Here is a 19718-nt window from a genome sequence, read left to right on the forward strand (position 1 = left end):
ACCAAAATGTCATTGGCTAGTTCAACACTTGACTTATTATTCCAATTTCCTGTGGTACCTGCCCTGCCTTACATATAGGGTGGAATATGTCAGTTGATGCCCTAGGAACAAGTGCACATGCCCACCTGTTGCCATGGTGACGAATACCAGCCCGCCACCATGCTGTACACTGGGCAAGCCCTTCGGTTGCAGGTTTCTTCCAGTTCCAGGTTTGGCTTCTTAATGTTGCGGCATCTCCGCTCTGGGAATGGTAGCAGGTTCCCCTGCAAGGTCTTCTCGGTACACTTCAGTTCTCTCTTCCTCACACCCAGCCCGCAGCTTGCAGAACACTAGGAGCCCAGAAAAGGAGGTGTAAGAGTGCAGAGCTCCAGGGTCAAGTCTGCTCCAGTTACAGACAAGGAAATCACAGGCCAGAGCATTGAAGTGACCTTCTATGAGTTAGCAAGAGAGATCCCTGTTCATCAGGAATGAGCAGGTGCCGTGTAGATGTGTGAGACTGAGACTCGAATAACCACCTCTCTTTAGTTTTTTACCTGTCCCTTTCTTGGCAGATATATTCTAATACTGGGAGGCAAAAGAGAAAAAAAAAAAAAAGTCTGAAAGAGAACTGATTGTTTGAAACTATTAGGTAACATATGGGGTCTTGATGAAGTGAACCTATCAATGCATCAGTATCAATATTAATATTAATATTAACTAAGAAGGTGAATGTTAGCGCCATTGTAAAAATGAAGAAACAGGAGCTAAGCCCAGCATCATCTACACAGTGCACACTGACGGCTGATTGCAAAGAGGGCACCTTTTCCATTTGGTTATCTGGTGATAATTCCTGTATAATGATTTCAAGGAGACAGGGCACATTGTTGGATTTCATTCATGACCAGGCCCAGCGCTTATCAACTAGAACTGAAGTGCACTGAAGGAACAGGTGTGTGGCCACCAAGCTCCTTGTGGTTAGTTGATGCTCATCATCAGGTTTACACCCGGCACATATATGTACAGAAAGAAGCCATGTGGGTTCAGGTGCGTATACAAACAGTGATGAAAATACTCCCCACCCTGCAGTTGTCTGCCTAATCTCATACCTCACTCCACGAAGAGGCGATCCATTGGAGCCGGTTGTTTTTGGGGCACCGTCCCAGCACACAGCCCTCTTGTGCCTCTGGCCTGGGGCTGCCAGAACACAGGCTCTCGGGGAGCGTCTCTGCTGCAGAGTTTTTACAGAGGACCTCACGTTTCCTCACTCCTCGTCCACAGGTCTTGGAACACTTGAGAAGCAGAGAAAAAATGCCATTTACATCCATTTCAGATGCAAACATTTGGTAAAAACCAAGAATGTAGTAATGGGATATTTAGCTCCAACTTGAAACATATGAGTACCCAGTGGCTGCTTGGTCCCTGAGTCTGAAGATGAGCTATGCGCATCATGAAGCAAAGGCTTTTCCAGGCACAGGATATGTTGTAACCTTTGTCTAAGGGTTATTGCTGTCGCATCACAAGGAACAAAGTAGACACATGTACACACTCAAGGAGGCTATGTACAACATATATATATATATATATATATAAAGAGCCAAATTCTTTCCCCCCAAGGACTTCCTTTGGGCATGGTGCTAACTACTGGACACAGTGCTCACCAGACATTTCTGAATAACTTTCTTTGCCCAAATCTCTATCTTGGGCAGTTTACTTTTCTTTTCCTCTAAGATCTTTTGTTATCAGCTTCCCTTCAAATTCTGTGAACTAGATAAGGTGGCAAAGATCACCCTGGGAACAGCGGAAATCTTGTCATGATCTCTGAGAAGACTCTGGTTCACACCGGGATTGTCTTGGAGGGCTCTAGCACCATGCTGATCCGATGGTCGTCTCTTCTCCTCAGAAGGACCAAAGGAGACGCGACCTCTCATACTTAAACTGGGGTATCTAGTCCTACATGGGCTTAAGAGAACCACTGTAAATTCTCACTTGTGTCATGATTAGCCCTACATCTTTGTCACTGAAGCAGAGGTTAAATAATTTCCCTTTTATCTTGTTCTTTTTTATCTCATTCGTTCATTCATTGTGTGTGCATAGAGGTAAGCAGATAACTTAAGAGTTGTGGGGGTCCTGGGGCTTGTTCTCAGGTGGTTGGGCCTGGTGGCAAGTGCCTTTACCCAGGGATCCATATCTCTAGTATTGGGCTAGGTACCAGTCCCTTTCTGTCTGTATTCATATACTCTCCTAAATGGTCTCCATGCTAATTTCTGGACCACTAAAGAAAAAAAAATCTAAGCTCTGGTATAAGAGGTCCAAACCTTCAGGTCAGATAAGAGCAGCTAAAAAGGTACTAGCTAAAGTGAAGATTTCCAGGAAGTGCCTCATTAATTCACAGGGAAGATGCACATAGCTGTGTGCCCTTCAGCCTGCACCTGTATTTCCACCACCTTGGTTTCTCGTGCAGACCAAGACCCATGCTTCCAAAGCAGTGCCTGTTACCTGAGACCAGGGCCCGGGGCTCCACTCCGGAGGGCAGGCATGGCTGTTGCAGACTTGAACCTGAGTGGGAGTGCTCACTGGGCAGAGAGAATGCAGCACAGCCTCCTCCTTCTGGAAGGGCCTCTTCTGCACGCACCGTATCTTCCGGCTCTGCTGCCCCCCGGCACAGGACTTGCTGCATGCACTCCATTCGCCTGGCAGCCAACTTTCAGAGAGAACCAAAATTACGTCCCGCAAAGTCAAGGCTTCCCAGTACCATTTCTCAAGCAGCTACTGAAGCTACTGGAAAGACTGACCACCTAGGAAAAGCCTCTAATCAGAGCAACTGCCCCTCACCCCATGTCCTTTTATAGATGTTGAATCATACACCTGTTTGGATAGCAGGGGCACTGTGAGGAGACATTTAATCTCCACAAGGTTCTGAAAAAAAAAAAAAATACATTCTAGCCTTTTACACAGAGAGAAACACATTTTACTTTCTGAGCAATTCATCCAAGCAAAGTTACTGAGCTTTTAACTAAGTGTCAGGGACCCAGCCAGGCACTGGGGTTAGAAAGGTGAACGAGGTCACATTCATCCTATAAGGAAGCCTACGACACGGTGACATGTTGGGTGCATGAAGACAAGGCTAGCTGATGAGTGCAATGATTTCGATTAGCACCAATTGCAACCACAAGGCTAGTGGGAGAGTGAGTGGCATTGAGGAGGTTGGGGGTCCTTATAGGAGGGGAGGATGTGTGGAGGAGACTTTGCCAAAGCTGTTTCTAAGCGAGCAGTTCCTCACACTCCTTTTCTAGCTGGCTTTACACTTCACTGATGAGTCACAGACCTGACCTCATGTCGTTTATTTAAAGGTTGCCAGACAAGGTTTTCACTATGCATGAATGCATCCATGGCAACTATGAATCCTTTTCAAGAATTACTTCTGACTGATTGAAATGGTATGATTTACAGATACGAAAAAAAAAAAATACCCAGCAGATATGGCTGCTGCACATTTGAATTACAGCAGTGATGTCTTCAACATATGTTGGATACAAATATGCTAAGTACTGACTGTTTTTAGAAAATAAGACCAAATCAGTAGCCAACTGTGCTTTGGTTAGACCTCTAAAATTTCATCACTGTCCTTAATCTTATTTCCCCGCCTCTCTCTGGTTTCCACCATTAACCTTGAGGGTGAAATTAAGGCCCCCATATGTGTTCCCCAAAATATCACAACATCCATACCATTGAGTTTTAAAGACAATGTATCAAAGAAAATAATTCCCCATATTTATATAATTTTTACACCTTGCAAGATCTTAAAAAAAAAGTGTAGAATTACTAGTTTTGTTGTTTGCCTAACAAAAATGGTATATTTCTATCAAATCCAAGTTTCTTTCTTTATGTGACAAATATGATGTGTTTGCGCATATACTAGAAAGAGCACCACATGGCCCATGTGGGTGTCATGCCTGGCCTTTCACATTTGATTCCAAAACTACATGTCTAACTGACTTCAGTCTTATTTACTTGTAATCCAGGCTGTCCATTTTGGCCCTTTCTGCTTTTTAATATCTAACATTTTATAGCACAGGGCTTTGCATCTCAGCCCTTCTGTGCTTACCCATCATTTCAATTCCCACATTGGGGGTTGTTGCTGATGATGGGACCATGTCCTGTCACCTCCATACCGCACTGCTCAGCCCAGAGCCTGACATTCAGTGAGACCTTCTGATATGGCTGATGCACATAGAAGTAACAGAGTCAGACCAGGCAATTCCTCTGTCCTTGCTGTTCTCAGAGTCAAGATCCTTCTTTCTGGTCTATTCTTGGGGAAGAGCAGTTCTCCTAGCTGAATATACTGATGCTGAGTATGGGTGGGGGACAAAGGGAGAGAGTGGAAGAGCTTGGGCAGGATGCAGCTTCACTCAGCAGACCCTGCAAGGGGCTGTCCTGATTCCACACAATAAGCTTAGTCTTCACATCCCACAGTGTTCAGGGGAGTCAGGAAGCTGTGGGTGACCTTAGTGTACTCCCTACATAGACATAGATAAATCAAAGAGTCCCTTTCTTTGGCTAGGTGTTCTAACCAGAGAGGAGAGGAAGCCCTGAAATCAGAAACTGCCATCTTGTCAACCAGTGTTGCACGCGTGTGTGTACATTAGTACACATACCATACCCACTACCCCTGAAGAACAGATGGGCCCACAAGAATCAAGAACACATTCTGTTAAGTGCACTCTAGTAATTGAGGTAATTCTTAAGACTGCTAATTTCTTGGGAAAAGAGGAAAATCCACGGAAGCCCCCCCCCCCCCCCGCCATGCACTGTTTGTTTCTTCTTGTTCAGTCAGGATTCAGTTAGATTCAGAATCTCAGAGAGAAAGTGGATGTACAGGATTGATAAGTGGGTATCTAAAACCCTGAACAACTATGAGAAAATTAAATAACTATTAGCTTACACACATACATGTACACACACATGATGGTGTTACCGCAAAGCCAGTACCACTTATTAAAATGATGTGAACCCTGGTGACATCACCACTGCTCTATATAAGTATATTTGGCATCAGATAAATTGCCTGAGAAGAGACTCCAGTTGGCCAGGAAGCTTACTTAAGATTCATCTTCCAATAGTGGCATGGCTAACTGAGTCAGGGCACAAACCCAGCGAGTGCCCCAATAGGAGAATAAACAATGGGGGAGTCACCACTTGGCTTTCGTCTCTCTACTTTGTGTCTTACTGCTGTGCAATTTGCAATTTAGGTTTCATGGTCCGCATTATTATAATTTTTACGTTCTTGAATGACCTACGTAAAAGTTAAGCATACAGTCACATTTAAATTGAGCTAATATAGGATTGTATGTCATTTAAATATCTGCTTGAGTCCATTCTGGAAGGAGAGTGTTCTGTTCAAATGTTAAAATTAGGGGTAAGGATTGGCTGTGGCTCAGTTGTACAGTGTTTGGTTGGCAAGCAGGAGGCCCCAGGTTCAATACTTACTACTGTCAGGGGGAAAAAGACACCTGTTGAGCCAGAAAAACCACGTGACCAGGAAAACCAGTCCAGAGCAGGAGTGAGGTCAAAATGTTTCCAAGTCCAGAAAAAAATCTCAAGCCAAGACCGGCAGGAGTAGGACTGCTTCCTTCCTGCTCTGGGACTGCGTGCTCCTGCACGTGTCAGCCTTACAACCCCCACTTCTGCCGCCCTTGAGGTGGTCACGTAGCCTGGTAGCCAGGTTTCAGGTTAAACTTCCTCTCTCCTTATAAAAACATGTCCAGCAAGCACCTGGAATACCTCTTGATGCAAACGAAGCACTCCCAGCACCTTGGCCGCCTCAGCCAATAATGTATACTCATCCCCCCCCCCCAAGCCTTTACCCACTCCCTAAGGTTTATATAGCCCTTGACCTCTTCACCCCCAATAAAGGGAGCTTTTTCACTGAAAACTGTCTCCAGAGAAGGATGTTTCTCCTGTAGTAACACCAATGGAGATTATTCCTAACCCACCCACCTGGCTAAGCTTCAGTCTGTAGTCCACCCAGTGTGAAATGGTGCCTGGGTATCCCATGAGAGAAAGAAGACTCGGGCGGCAAACACCGTTATATCCCAAGCTTCCACAGCAAAATATGAGTGAGTGTCTAAGGCAAATTCATATTTTTAGGTCCTATGATTCAATTTCAACTATTTTTCTTTTCCCTCCTTTTATATTAAACACTGTGTCTAGTTTTTAATCCCTTCCAATCAGATGTATAGGCAAGGGGGCTTTTCATTGTTTCTTAACAGTAACAAAACTGTAGGAGGACACACACGAGCAAAGAGACATTTGCAGACAACTTACTAGGCTGGGCAGGAGAAAGCATTGCACATCTTGGGTTCTGTTGCTGGCTTGGTTCTTACACTGCAGAATGAGGAATTGACTTGAGTGTTTTGATCTCGTAGGCAAATGGCCTTGACGCTTATGTAACCTAGTAAGATGCCAGAAGTTACATAGTGAAAACCACAGATAACCCATTTAATTTGGTTTCCCAGCTTAGTTTGGGGTTGATCAGGGTTCTGGTATCCTATTTAAGACACTGAATCCCCATACATTCTGAAAATGGTTCCTTTGGCTACAATTTCAACCCACTTGAATTCCACTTATCCCAAGACAATAGATTTTATACTTTAGTTAATTTTAATATATGCTTTTCATTTTCAAGTGGATTCTAGGAACATCAGGTGATAAATACCATTTGAAACAGAGTAACTGTACAACGAAGCATCCCAGGAAGCTTTAACATGAATTGTATGGGTCTAAATGGGAAATATTTGTGTCTATAAACCACTAGTGAGGAGCTGGAGGGATGGCTCAGCAGTTCAGAGCACTTGTTGCTCTCACTTCTAGAGGACCAGAGTTTGATACCCAGCATCCATACAGCAGCTCACAGCTGTCTGTAATGCCAGTTCCAGGGAGTTCTGACACCCTCTTCTGCTCTCCATGGGCACTGCACACATGTGGAATACACACATACATACAGGCAAAATACTCACACATATATTAAGCCACTAGTGAATTCTATGTGAAAGCCTTAATATTTCACTTCACATGAAGCATCCAATGCTTCTATAGCCATATGATGCATATATAGGCAAAACCTTAAACTCTGAATATCCATTCATATCTACATGTTATGACTCTGGTTTATGCAAATATTTGTTTTAGCAGAAACATACAGCCTGGTTCCCAGTGTTTAAAATGTCTCATTGGAGTCACAATTTACTGTTTGTAAATATTCATGTTTAACTTCTACAACGGGGAACACTACCTTGACTTTGAATTGCTATTTTTCATTTATGTGGTTTTCCTTGAAACAGTGTCTGAGACAAGATTCAAATGTCACTCTCATTTTTAAGGATTGACAATCAGCGAAATATACTTCTAGGCTAAAAAAAAAAAAAAAAAAATGTTGTTTCCTGGAGAAACTGCATTGAGGTTCCGAAAATTTCACGGTGTCCTTCCATAGACTGGATAAAACCTGAAGGCCGAGATGAGCTGGGAAAGGGAGTTGGGAAGAAAGTTACCTCCCCCGCAGGTGACTGAACAGTCGGACTGCACTGTGCGCCAGGTGTGGTGGTATCTCTTTGCGGCTGGCTGAGTTACATTCATGACCTTGGGCAGTGCATACTTCCAAGTGATCCCTGGATTCTTGCCTTGTGTCAAAATCTGTATAAGGTGAGACAGAACTCAGGAGATCAGCATACCAGACCCAGGAACTGCAGGGATCTTGTTGGACATTTTAAAGATATTTGCATGTCATTTTGGTCTTAAAGTAGGGTCATTTCTTGTTCCCAAAAATGCTGTGTGTTGATTTAAAAGGGGCTCCCGTGACACTTTAAAACATTAACCTTCCTAGGATCAAAACTAGAGGAGACAGATGTGGAAAAACCTAATTTGATGCCCTTCTGTAATCATATAAAACTCAAGTGAAAGTATCACTATCAATAAAGCCAATGAGCTTTAAGACGAAGACAAATGAGGCAGCGAGATGCTGGCTCAGTGGGTACAGGCACCTGATGTGCAAGCCTGGTGGTCTAAATGCAATGCCCGGAAGACACAGAATAGTGGAACCTACACAGCTGACCTTTGACCTCCACCACCCATGCAGCATGAGAGTATACACCCCCTCTCACAAACACACACCCACGAGTAGAGTTAGGAAAGAAAGCTCATATCATTGGGTCTCAACCTGAAACCACTCAGGTAGTATTCCGTGAATAATAGTTAGACTCAGTGTATGTGTCTCTATACTGATCATAAACTGACTTATAAACCTTTAATACTGAAGCTCAACACAAAATAAGCACACCCCTAAATCATAGCATATCCCAGTTAGAGTTGCCTGTCCCCTATTGTACAGTCCAAATGGGGTTCCAATAGAAATTTCAAATAGAGTTTGCAAAGAGAAAGGTCTATACACTATGTCTAAATAGACAAGTCACAAGGAGTGGAAAGATGGCTCAGCAGTTAAGAACATTTACAGAAGACCCTGACTCAGTCCCCAGCATCCTCACTGGATGGCTCACAACTGCCTGTAAGTAATAATAGCTTTAGGGGAATCAACACACTTTACTGGCTTCTGCAGGCACCTGCATTCATAGGGACACACACATGTATACGCACACATGCATGTACACATGTGACACACACATAAATATCCACATAATTAAAAGTAAAATAAATCCTAATAGAGTCAATATATGTAGTATAAAAGATTTAACCTAAAAACAGCTAAGACTCAGGGCTAATCTGATCCCTACATACAGTGTGACTCCTGATGGGCAATGGCCTGCTGGTCTCCTTTAGTAATCAGGTGCTCTGCCACCTCTTTTCTGTATATGAACTCAGAACTTTCCTCCAACAACTCTATAGTGCTTTTTTTTTCTCCTTCACAAAAATAATGTGTACAAGATCACGCAAATGACCAGAGAATGAATTTAAATAAAACCCTAAAAACAAAACAAAACAAACAAAAACCCAACAACCCGAAAATCTGTGTGCTTTTTCCAATGCCATCCACAGCCTTCTTTTTGATGTGGGCAAACACTCTGGGTGTCCTCTTTTTAAAACTATTCCCCTTTTTTTTTTCTCTCTCTCAAGCTCAATTCATGACTATAAATAACTGGTTTTCTCCTACCCAATGTGTCTTGTGGAAAATTCTTCACCACCAGAACTGGGCATGCACGCTCCAGAAGCAAAGACTACAGCCAGTTAAAAATAGGAACCCCTGGTCTCTGTCTGCTGGGATCCCACCTCAATTAAAGTTGGCTTGAGTGGTACTGTACCCACCGCACCACACTGCTCTTTAGGATGCTACCACGTGAGTTTCATGTTGCTGTTAGCTTAAATGCCTCCAGAAGTATTGTTTCCTACAGAAGGGAGAATATGGCGTGAACATCACTTGGTGGTATAACCAAGCAAATCATGGAGTCTTCTAGACAGATTCATGTAAACAGATGGCTCTGTGTTACCCCCACCCCCATGTCCCCACGCTTTATCAGAAATGGAGCCATTAGCATGAACAACTGTTGGATTCTCACCAGCTGCCCATAAAAAGGTTCCACCCTCCTTTCTTGCCTTTCTACTGGGTTTCTGCTAATTTTCTGGTGTCAGATTATGTCAATACAGGCAATTCACAGAAAGACTGGGATTGCAAGAGCAGATTTAGGTTCAAGAACTGTGATGGGTTTGTTTTGTCTACTCAACACAACTTCCCAGAATCACCTGGGAAGTGTCTCAGCGAGGGATTCTGTGCACCAGGTTGATCTGTGTGCATCTCTCTGTTTCTTTGTCTCTCTATCCTTCTCTCTGTGTCTGTGTGTGTGTGTGTGTGTGTGTGTGTGTGTCTGTCTGTCTCTGTCTCTCTCTCTCTCCCTCTGTGTGTGTGTGTTGGGGGGGGGGAGGGCAGGGAGCTTGTCTTGAGTACCTTAAATGATATAGGAAGATCCAGCTTAAAAGTAGGGAGCATCGTTCCCTGGCTTTGGGTCCTTGGCTACATAAGAATAGAAAAAGTTAGCTGAGCCCTAAGCATGATTCTCTCTTTGTTCTCGACTGTGGACATGACCTAGTTGCTTTGGGTTTCTGCCTTGATTTCCATCCACCAAAGATGGACTGTGATCTTGAACTATGAGCTAAAACAAACTCTTTCTCCCTGAGTCGCTTTTTCTCAGAGTATTTATCACAGCAACAGAAATGAAACTAAGACAGAGGGTGACCTTGCTGCTTACTGTGTTTGATCTCAGAAGTCCTGGTTGCCATCATCTTCATGTGACTGAGATTCTGAGATTTTGGACGGGAAATAATGTAGGGTGCCACACATCCAGGAATGGTGATAAAAGAAACTGTGAGATGCATAAGAGCCATGGCAAGCTAAGGAAGGCCTCAGCGGGGTGATGCCACAGCACTGTGGAGTCACACACAACTGCACATAGCAGGGGCACATTCACATGTACTTTAGAGAAAGGAATGTGCTAACATGTCTCCATTTCCTAGTGTTGCCTTGCCCTTTATCCAAACTAATTGCTGATTTCTACTGCTATGGGGAAATGGGCTTGTATGAAAAGGAAAAAAAAAAAAAAAAAAAAAAAAAAAAAAAAAAAAAAGGAATATAAGTTAATGTTAGTTCTTGCCTACTTTGAGCTGCAAGGACGAACACTCTGGTGATCTGAGCGGTTTAATGAGGGTTTGGGATTTAGATCCTTGGTAAAGCATACTTGCCACACAAGTGCCATGCCCTGGGTTTGCTGTGCAGCACTGGGAAATCAGGCAAGCAGGCAAAGGGCTCAGGGTGTAAACCAGAGCCTTTGCCTAACATGCAGAAAACCTTGGGTTCAAGCCCAGGTCCCACATTAAACAAGGCCCATGTCTGTGACACTAGCACCTGGGAGGTGAAAAGTAGGAGTCTGAGGAAGTTCGAGGTCATGCTTGGCTACAGAGTGAGTTTGAAGCCACCATGGGGTACACGAGCTACCACACACACACACACACACACACACACACACACACACACACACACACACACACACAAACACACACATCAACCTAAAAGGAAAAAATGGCTGCAGAGGTTCTCACTGGGCATACACTGCTACTTCCACTTTTCAGATACATTTCAGGAACTGACAGAAACATAGTTTCCTGGCAACATGGAAAGGTAAGACTAACAGAAAATCTTCCTCCACAGCAAGGAAAAAGCAACCCAGATGCCTGGTCTTTCAGTACAGTCAACACTGCCAACAGGAAGAGATTTGCACTGTGCCCTCATAAGCCGGCTTCTATCTCTGTAACCAGCTCCTTCCTGCCATTACTAAGATGCTCTGCCTGGCTGCTGCCCGAGGCCCCTCCCATCAAGTTCCAGTTTGCTTTTCTGTTGCTGTGATAAACCTCATGACTAAAAGCAACTTGGGGAGGAGAGGGTTAATCTGTCTTATACTTCCTCCATCCAGGGGAGTCAGAGCAGGGGCCTTAAGAAGGAGCACAGGTAGAAAGCATGACGGAACACTGCTACTGGCTTCCTCAGCTGGCTTTTGAACACAGCCCACGTCATTAGTAACCTCAGTTTTTACCTCACACGTGTGACTGGTGGCTGCCATTCTCTATGGGATCCTGATCCCCGATCACCACATGTGTCAATCCACTGTTAATTCAGCCTCAGTCTTGCAAGAGTTGGGAGGTATAACCAAGTCCAACATTAGATAAAATCTCTTTCCCCATATTCGGAAAGGCTACTTTCCCATCAACCTTCTCCTCCTTGGGAGATGTCAGCCCATCCTTCTAAGTTTACAGGCCAACATAGCATCATGGACTCACCATAGACCCTTTTTATTCTCACAACTCACGTGCTACCGGCCAGAACGTGGCAGGTTCTTCACCTCCAGAGTGTGCTCAGTCCTAGCACCTCTCATGTCGCTGACACTATCCTGGATTAAGCACCAGTGCATCATCCCTGACGTCCATAGACAGGGAGGAGGGAAGTGGTCTTCTCCAGCAGAGAAGGTGAGGCAGAGTACATGTAAGAGTAACTCTACCATAGAAATTCTATCCACTAACTCAAAAGCCAAGGGCTTTAAACCCGCAGAGGAAATCACACAAATACGTGAAACTTATGGGTAATTGAAAGACTATCTGAAATCACATGACCGTCTCAGTCACTTGTCCATCTAGAACGATGTGATCACTTAAAGTACCTTAGTTGCTATGATTTAACATTATCAAAACTCTGGAAGCCAGGGATGGTGGCCCACGCTTGTAATCCCAGAACTTGAGGAGGCAGAAGCAGGCAGATCGCTGTGAGTCTACAAAGCAAGTCCAGGTCAGCCAAGGCTACACAGAGAAACCCTATCTTGAGAAACGAAAAACCAAACCAAACCAAACCAAAAAGCAACAACAACAACAACAACAACAACAACAAAATAACCCTCTGGGTTTTTACCATGTTTCGTGTTCAGTTTATTTACTTATTTAGTTATTGAACTGTAGTTTCAAGTGGTCTACCCTGCCACTGAGCTCACTAGGCTACTGAGGCTTGCCTTAAACTCGTGAGTCTTCTGTCGCTGTCTCCCAGGCACTGGGGTTGTTTTGAGAACTAGAGCTCTACTAGGTAGCAGAATCTGACCTGAATTTTTGATTCTCCTGCCTCCGCCTACTGAATGCCAGGATTCCAGGTGTTTATCACCGTGCCCAGACTTAATTATCAAAGCATCTTGGTGAGGACTTGAGTCGTGAGACAAAACAAACAAAGGAAAACAAACTTTCTTGAGGCTTTCTGTTTCTCATGAAGAGACAAATCTCTTCCTCCCTCCGCCCTTTCCTCCTCACTGAAGGGAAAATATGGAAAGAGCCTCAGAGAAGTAAAATACCTGAGCTAAGGGTGAGAACACTGAGCAACTTATTTAAAAGCTATAAGGAGCAAATATAATCCATATTATCAAGACAAGCAAAAAAGAAAAAAGAAAGATTAAAAAGAAAAGGTACCATCTATTGAAAAATTTCACAGGAAGCATGCACTTTAAACCACTAAGCCACAGACCTCCACAGTGACTCTCTGTGTATGTTCTATCAGTTTTATAGACACTAACACATAAGACACATTCTTTGTATTTATTTGTGGAACATGCGAGTGTGTTTTACAAAGGCATTAAGTGAATTAAAAGCACCCCGACTTTAAAAGCTCAAGGCTTGACCTTGCTGTCTGCATAGCTATAAATCTACATGCGGTTATATGAGCAGTCATGTATGTTAGAAGCAAATACATAAGCCAGAGGGAGCAGTCTGAAGACTTTAACATGAGCTCTTAAAAGCCCTTTGAGAGAAGGACCGACTTCTATGGGCAGCAGGGCAAAGCACGCACAGGATGCATCTCAACAGTAAGGCTCTCTCTGCCGCTTTCTTTATCGGAGGAGAAGGGCAAACAAGGGAGCACAGGGAAGGAATCTCCCATTCCCCGTGCCCCCCCCCCCCATCTTACATTTGCTGCTTCAAATAGTTCTTTGGAAATGGACTGTTTACTTTGCCTGTAGGTTTTTCCCATTTTCAAAAACCTGACTTTGGTGAAGAAGTCAATTCTACCTTTGAGAGTCTGTGATCACGGTGCAAAAGAAAAATCCAAGGTCTCTTGGTTTAAATAATTAAGAATTCAGCACCCCTTTAAGCCAAACATAGGGCTCCTTTTGAGAACAAGGTTTTCTGCTACCATTTAGGTTCCATGGCTGTGAAGCTAAGTTAACCCAAACTTAATCAATTTAAAGAAACAACTTAAAAGCTTTAAAATTCGTAATGATCATTTGATGAACAATTTCTATCTTTGTGGAGGGAAACCACAGCCCCCAGTTTGGTGACCTTGTTGATGACACCCAAGGATCTCAATGTGACCATCTTAACCACATGTAGCCACTGTGGGGACACGGGGACCTTGGAGAGACGTGCATGAGCCCACTTCCCCTATGAATGCTGGGGCATGAGCCTCAGACAATAAATCACTTGAAAATGATAACACTGGTCATTCACAGCTATTTAAAAACATTCTTCATGACTCTGTCAACAGTGATAAGTTCCTTTTCTCAGACTTGGGTGGGGGTGGTTGATACAGACACCCTCTCAGCCCCATAGGCATCATCACATCCTTGCCTTGACGGCAGCCCCATCACACTGATGCCACTTCTGAACCAGCCAGTGCTCCGTGGCAGGCTGAAGAGCCAAGCTGTTCAATGTGCAAATTTGGAAAGACCGCCAGTGATTCGGTCTACTTAACTGGACTTAGTCCAGGGAACTTTCCAGCTAACTGGGATTGGGTCTCTAATTTACAGCTGGCAAGCGACCCCCTTAAATACTTCCAGGTCCTTAATAGAACTGTTTAATGTCTACCTTTAACACATGAACCACCTGCCTTCAGACACACCACTCAGCAGCTCTGACCGCAGGGTGCAAGGTTATAAAATTCACAGCTTCTTAAACTGGAAAGCCACAGAAGAGGCTGGGATCTACCAACTGAGCTCTGAAGTTGGAGGGAGCTTGGCAGCTTCTGCCAAGAGCACCCAGTGTAATCTTGGGTAGGTCACCTTTTTTTAACTTATGCTTTTTAATTTCTGTTTAAAATTTACAAGTCTCTTCTATGAGGTTTATATTGGTTTCATTACTAAAAACCCATTTTTTTTTTAAATGCTTGAGTTTTCCAAATTGTCTCATGTAAATCCAAGTTAACAGGTGGGTTTTTTGTTTGTTGTTTGTTTTTGTTTTTCGAGACAGGGTTTCTCTGTGTAGACTCGGCTGTCATGGAACTCACTCTGTAGACCAGGTTGGCTTTGAACTCATAGAGATCCTCCTGTCTCTGTCTCCCTGAGTGCTGGGATTACAGGCATGCGAGCTACCATGCCCAGCTAACAGATAGGTTTTAAAGACTGGCTTTTACTATACATGAGAACACGTTTCTTGTCTGCCATTGTGTGTTTGATTGTGTGTGTCCCTAAATGTGTATGTAGGGGGGGGGTTGGGAAAGTGTATGTGGAAGCCAGAATTAGACTGTGGGTGTTGTTTCTTGGGTGCTGTCCATCTTGTTCTTTCAGGATAGGGTCCTTTCATTGGTCTGGAGCTTGTCAAGTCAGTTAGGATAAACTAGCCAGTGAACCCCAGTATCCTGTCTGTGCCTCCCTAGTGATGCTACCACAGCTGGCTTTGTAAAAAATGTGAGTTTTGGGGACCAAACTCTGGGCACCACAGGTGTACAGCAAGCATTTTATCAATGGAGCCTAGCCCCATAATGTCCTTTAAACATAGTGTGAGCAATGCCTCTGGAGTACATGGTGTAGCCCAGGCAAACATTTACAAGCGTTCTTTCATTTAAAGTTGATATCAGTATTGTAAAAAGACGTTATTAGCCATGAGATTGTAGGTGAATAGTGTAATATCAGGTGCCATAGCTGGCAAAGGAAGGAATATATGGTATTGTTTTGTTGTGACACTCTAAACATAGTGTCTTGGGACATCCGTTCTCATGCGCTGAAACAATATCTAGGTTCCAATGTGAAGTTTTAGTTTGAATAAGTGGCATAGGCCTATAATCCTAGATACTCTGGTGGCTAAGTAGATGGAATACAAATTCAAGGCCACCCTGGGCAATTTATTGAGACCCTGTCCCCTCCCCAAAGAAAAAAACTTACAAAAGAATTCATGTAGGTCTTGTTTAGGTAAGCACACTACAGTGAATTCATTAGTGAAATACCAATCTGTTTAAAATGCTGAGAATAAATTATTTTAACACACTATTGGAGACAGAGAGAGAGAGAGAGAGAGAGAGAGAGAGAGAGAGAGAGAGAGAGAAAGAGAGAGAGAGAGACACTCAGGAATAAACCCATGGCATCATCTGTTCTAGACAGTGAGTACTAGACTACTATTGAGCCTTTTTTGTAACTTTTATAGCTTTTTTGTAAGTTTGTGGTTTCTGGACCTCCACAGTATGTTTAAACCCATCCAGTTCTCTCCACCTTCCCGTGTGTGGAGAAGTGGGACTAGACAAGCCACAGTCATATAAGTGGGGAAGTCAGTCATCTGTAGAGCAGCCTCAAAAGTGTGGGCTGACACGCCAGGGTTTTATCCATTACTTTACAAATATGACCCATAGGGGAGGGTTTAGCCAGGATCATGGCAAAGGCAGGAGCTAGATGGAAAAGGCATAGCCTATTGAGGGTGCTTATACATAGTCACCTCAATAATCAAGGTGCCTATCCACCTGGTCCCTTGCCCCACAGCGTCTCCCTTTGCCATAAAGTGCAGGGTGGGTTATTCATCATAGAAATTCATCTCATTCATCTTTTCTCCTCCTCTGTCCCTATACCTTTACCTCTATCTCGGACAGAGTCTCACCCTACGTAGCCCTTGCTGGCCTGAAAAGAAGTATGTGGGCCATGGTGGCCTAGAACTCAGAGAGATCAGCTTTCAAAGAATTAAACATGCCTTTCCATAGCCTACTACTGCTGGGGATCAGGGGCAGGGGAGGGGCGGGGGAGGAAGGGACTCTTTAATCTAAAGGAAAGCCTTTTATAGTTTATGTTTTCCTAAAAGTGGAATGCTGCAAGAGTCCGGGTGATCAGATCACTCTGTTCAGGAGACAGACATGACATCTACAAGGAAAGACTCCCGAGAAACACAACCCCCCATCTGCAGGACGGCTTGGTAGAGGATGGCTCTTTCATTGCTGTGTGTTGGTGCATGTGTGTGAGAGAGACACAGAGATGGACAGCCTGAGGAGTAAAGAAGAATGAAGTTCTAGCCAGAGCAATAGGACAACAAAAGGAGATCAAGGGTATCCAAATGGGAAAGGAGGAAGTCAAATTATTCCTATTTGCAGATGATATGATAGTGTACATGAGTGACCCTCAAAATTTCACCAGAGAACTCCTAAAGCTGATAAATACCTTCAGCAAATTGGCTGGATACAAAATTAACTCAAAAACGTCTGTAGCCTTCCTATACACAAATGACAAGCTTGCAGAGGAAGAAATTAGGAAAACCACACCCTTCACATTAGCCACAAGCAATATAAAATATCTAGGAGTTACTCTAACTAAGCAAGTGAAGGACTTGTTTGAAAAAAAATTCAAAACTCTGAAAAAAGAGATTGAAGATAACCTGAGAAGATGGAATGATCTTCCTTGCTCATGGATCGGGATAATTAACATAGTAAAAATGGCCATCCTACCAAAAGCAATCTACAGACTCAATGCAATCCCTATCAAAATACCTACACAATTTTTTAGAGACATTGAAAGTTCAATTCTGAACTTCATATGGAAAAACAAAAAAACCCAGAATAGCTAAAACAATCTTGTACAATAAAAGGTGCTCCGGAGGAATCTCCGTACGTGATCTCAAACTGTACTATAAAGCTATAGTAATTAAAACAGCATGGTACTGGCACAGCAACAGGCTGGTTGATCAGTGTAATCGAATCAAAGACCCAGATATGAATCCACACACATATGGTCACTTGATTTTTGACAAAGAAGCCAAATCCATACAATGGAAAAAGGATAGCATCTTCAACAAATGGTCTGGTCTAACTGGAGGTCTATGTGTAAAAAAATGCAACTGGACCCATATTTGTCACCTTGCACAAAACTCAAATCTAAGTGGATTAAAGACCTCAACATAAAACCAGAGACACTAAGTCACTTAGAGGAAAAAGTGGGGAAGAGCCTGGAACATATTGGCACAGGAGACAACTTCCTGAACAGAACACCAACGGCCCAGGCCTTAATGTCAACCATTAATAAATGGGACCTCATTAGGCTGAGAAGCTTCTGTAAGGCAGGAGACACTGTCAAGAGAACAAAGCGACAGCGTACAGACTGGGACAAGATCTTCACCAACCCTACATCTGACAAAGGTCTAATATCCAAAACATATAAAGAACTGAAGAAATTAAACACCACCAAACCAAATAACCCAATTGAGAAATGGGGCTTGGAACTAAACAGAGAATTCTCAACAGAGGAATATCAAATGGCTGAGAAACACTTAAAGAAATGCTCAACCTCCTTAGTCATCAGGGAAATGCAAATCAAAACAACTCTGAGATTCCATCTTACACCCATCAGAATGGGTAAGATCAAAAATTCAAGCGACACCACATGCTGGTGAGGATGTGGGGAGAGAGGAACACTCCTTCATTGCTGGTGGGAATGCAAACTAGTACAGCCACTTTGGAAATCTCTCTGGTGCTATCTCAGAATACTGGGAATAGGGCTTCCTCAAGACCCAGCTATTTCACTCCTTGGAATATACCCAGAAGATGCTCCAGCACACAACAAGAAAATTTGCTCAACCATGTTCATAGCAACCTTATTCATAATAGCCAGAACATGGAAACAGCCTAAGTGTCCCTCAGTAGAAGAATGGATAAAGAAACTGTGGTACATATACACTATGGAATACTACTCAGCTATTAAAAACAAGGAATTCCCAAAATTTGTGGATAAATGGATTGAGCTAGAAATGATCATAATGAGTGAGTTAACCCAGAAGCAGAAAGAATCAAATGGTATATACTCACTTATATCTGCATACTAGCCCAAGGGGCATGTCCCACGAAAGCCTTCACTTACCAGGAAACTGGGACAGAGGGGAGGACATCCTATTGGGACTCTAGATGAGAGAAGCATGGGAGAATAGCAAAGTAGAAGGATCCAGAGGGTCCTAGAAACCTACAAGTAGAACATTATGATAGGCAGATTTGGGCCCAGGGGTCCCGCTCAAAATAAGGCACCAGCCAAGGACAATACAGGTGGTAAACTTTAAACCCCTACCCAGATCTAGCCAATGGTCAGAACATCCTTCACAGTTGAGTGGAGAGTGGGATATGACTTTCTCAGGTACTCTGGTGCCTCACATTTGACCATGTCCCCTGGAGGGGGAGACCTGGTGGCACTCAGAGGAAGGTCAGCAGGTTGCCAAGAAGGGAATTGATATTCTATGAGCATATACAGGGGGACGTAATCCCCCTTAGGAACAGTCATAGGGGAGGGGAATAATGGGAAAATGGGGGGGGGGGAGAAATGGGAGGATACAAGGGATGGGATAAACATTGAGATGTAACAAGAATAAATTAATAAAAAAATAATATTAAAAAAAGAAAAATGAATGAGGGGGCATGACAGTTTTGGGGGATGCAGAATTAAGATGGGAAAAATCATCTAACATGATCAACTACATACAATCATCCTTAGCTTAATGCACCATGCATCCAAGATGAGGAGGATATGGTTCAGCAGTAGGGAGATGGCCTAAAGCACAGAGTCTGGGGTGGATCCCAAGCACCACAAAACGTTAGTCGGTAAAGGAAAGGCTTTGTGCTGTAATCCTTAGACCAATGTCTCCTTATGCTGTCTACTAAGCAAGTCTTTTCCACAGTGCTTAATCAAAGACCTCAGTCACTGATCTTTAATAGTCTGTATCTAAGTCCCCAAATGGGAACACATAAGTTTCCATCCATGCTCCAAAGCTCAGCAGTGCTAAGAGTGACTGTGCTCAGCCCTAAATGGGAGTCTACGTCAACTACCCCAAGGCTCAGGGAACATCGCGGAAAAGGAGGCAGAGAGGACGCAAGGGCTAAAGCATGAGGACGAGCAGCGTGAGATGAACGCTGTGTTCTGGACATGATGTGATCCTGCTCATGGCCTCACAGTACCCATGACGGCTTACAGATAACCAACACAAGATTAGGC

At 43.6% G+C, this 19718-nt stretch overlaps 1 protein-coding gene across 2 annotated transcripts in view; it reads right to left on the minus strand.

The window, feature by feature from the left end:
- The window catches only part of Adamts18 (ADAM metallopeptidase with thrombospondin type 1 motif 18), a 140511-nt gene that overhangs the window by 4432 nt on the left and 116361 nt on the right, over positions 1-19718 (minus strand). For both annotated transcript variants that reach the window (XM_051168899.1, XM_051168898.1), the window contains 5 exons: positions 7527-7668; positions 6304-6430; positions 2476-2680; positions 1086-1268; positions 126-329 (listed from right to left, as the gene is read on the minus strand). In XM_051168899.1, coding sequence (XP_051024856.1) covers positions 126-329; positions 1086-1268; positions 2476-2680; positions 6304-6430; positions 7527-7668 — 861 coding nt within the window. The remainder of the gene's footprint in view (positions 1-125; positions 330-1085; positions 1269-2475; positions 2681-6303; positions 6431-7526; positions 7669-19718) is intronic.

The sequence above is a fragment of the Acomys russatus genome, chromosome 26 (genome assembly GCF_903995435.1).
Source record: "Acomys russatus chromosome 26, mAcoRus1.1, whole genome shotgun sequence".
Classification (NCBI taxonomy): domain Eukaryota; kingdom Metazoa; phylum Chordata; class Mammalia; order Rodentia; family Muridae; genus Acomys; species Acomys russatus.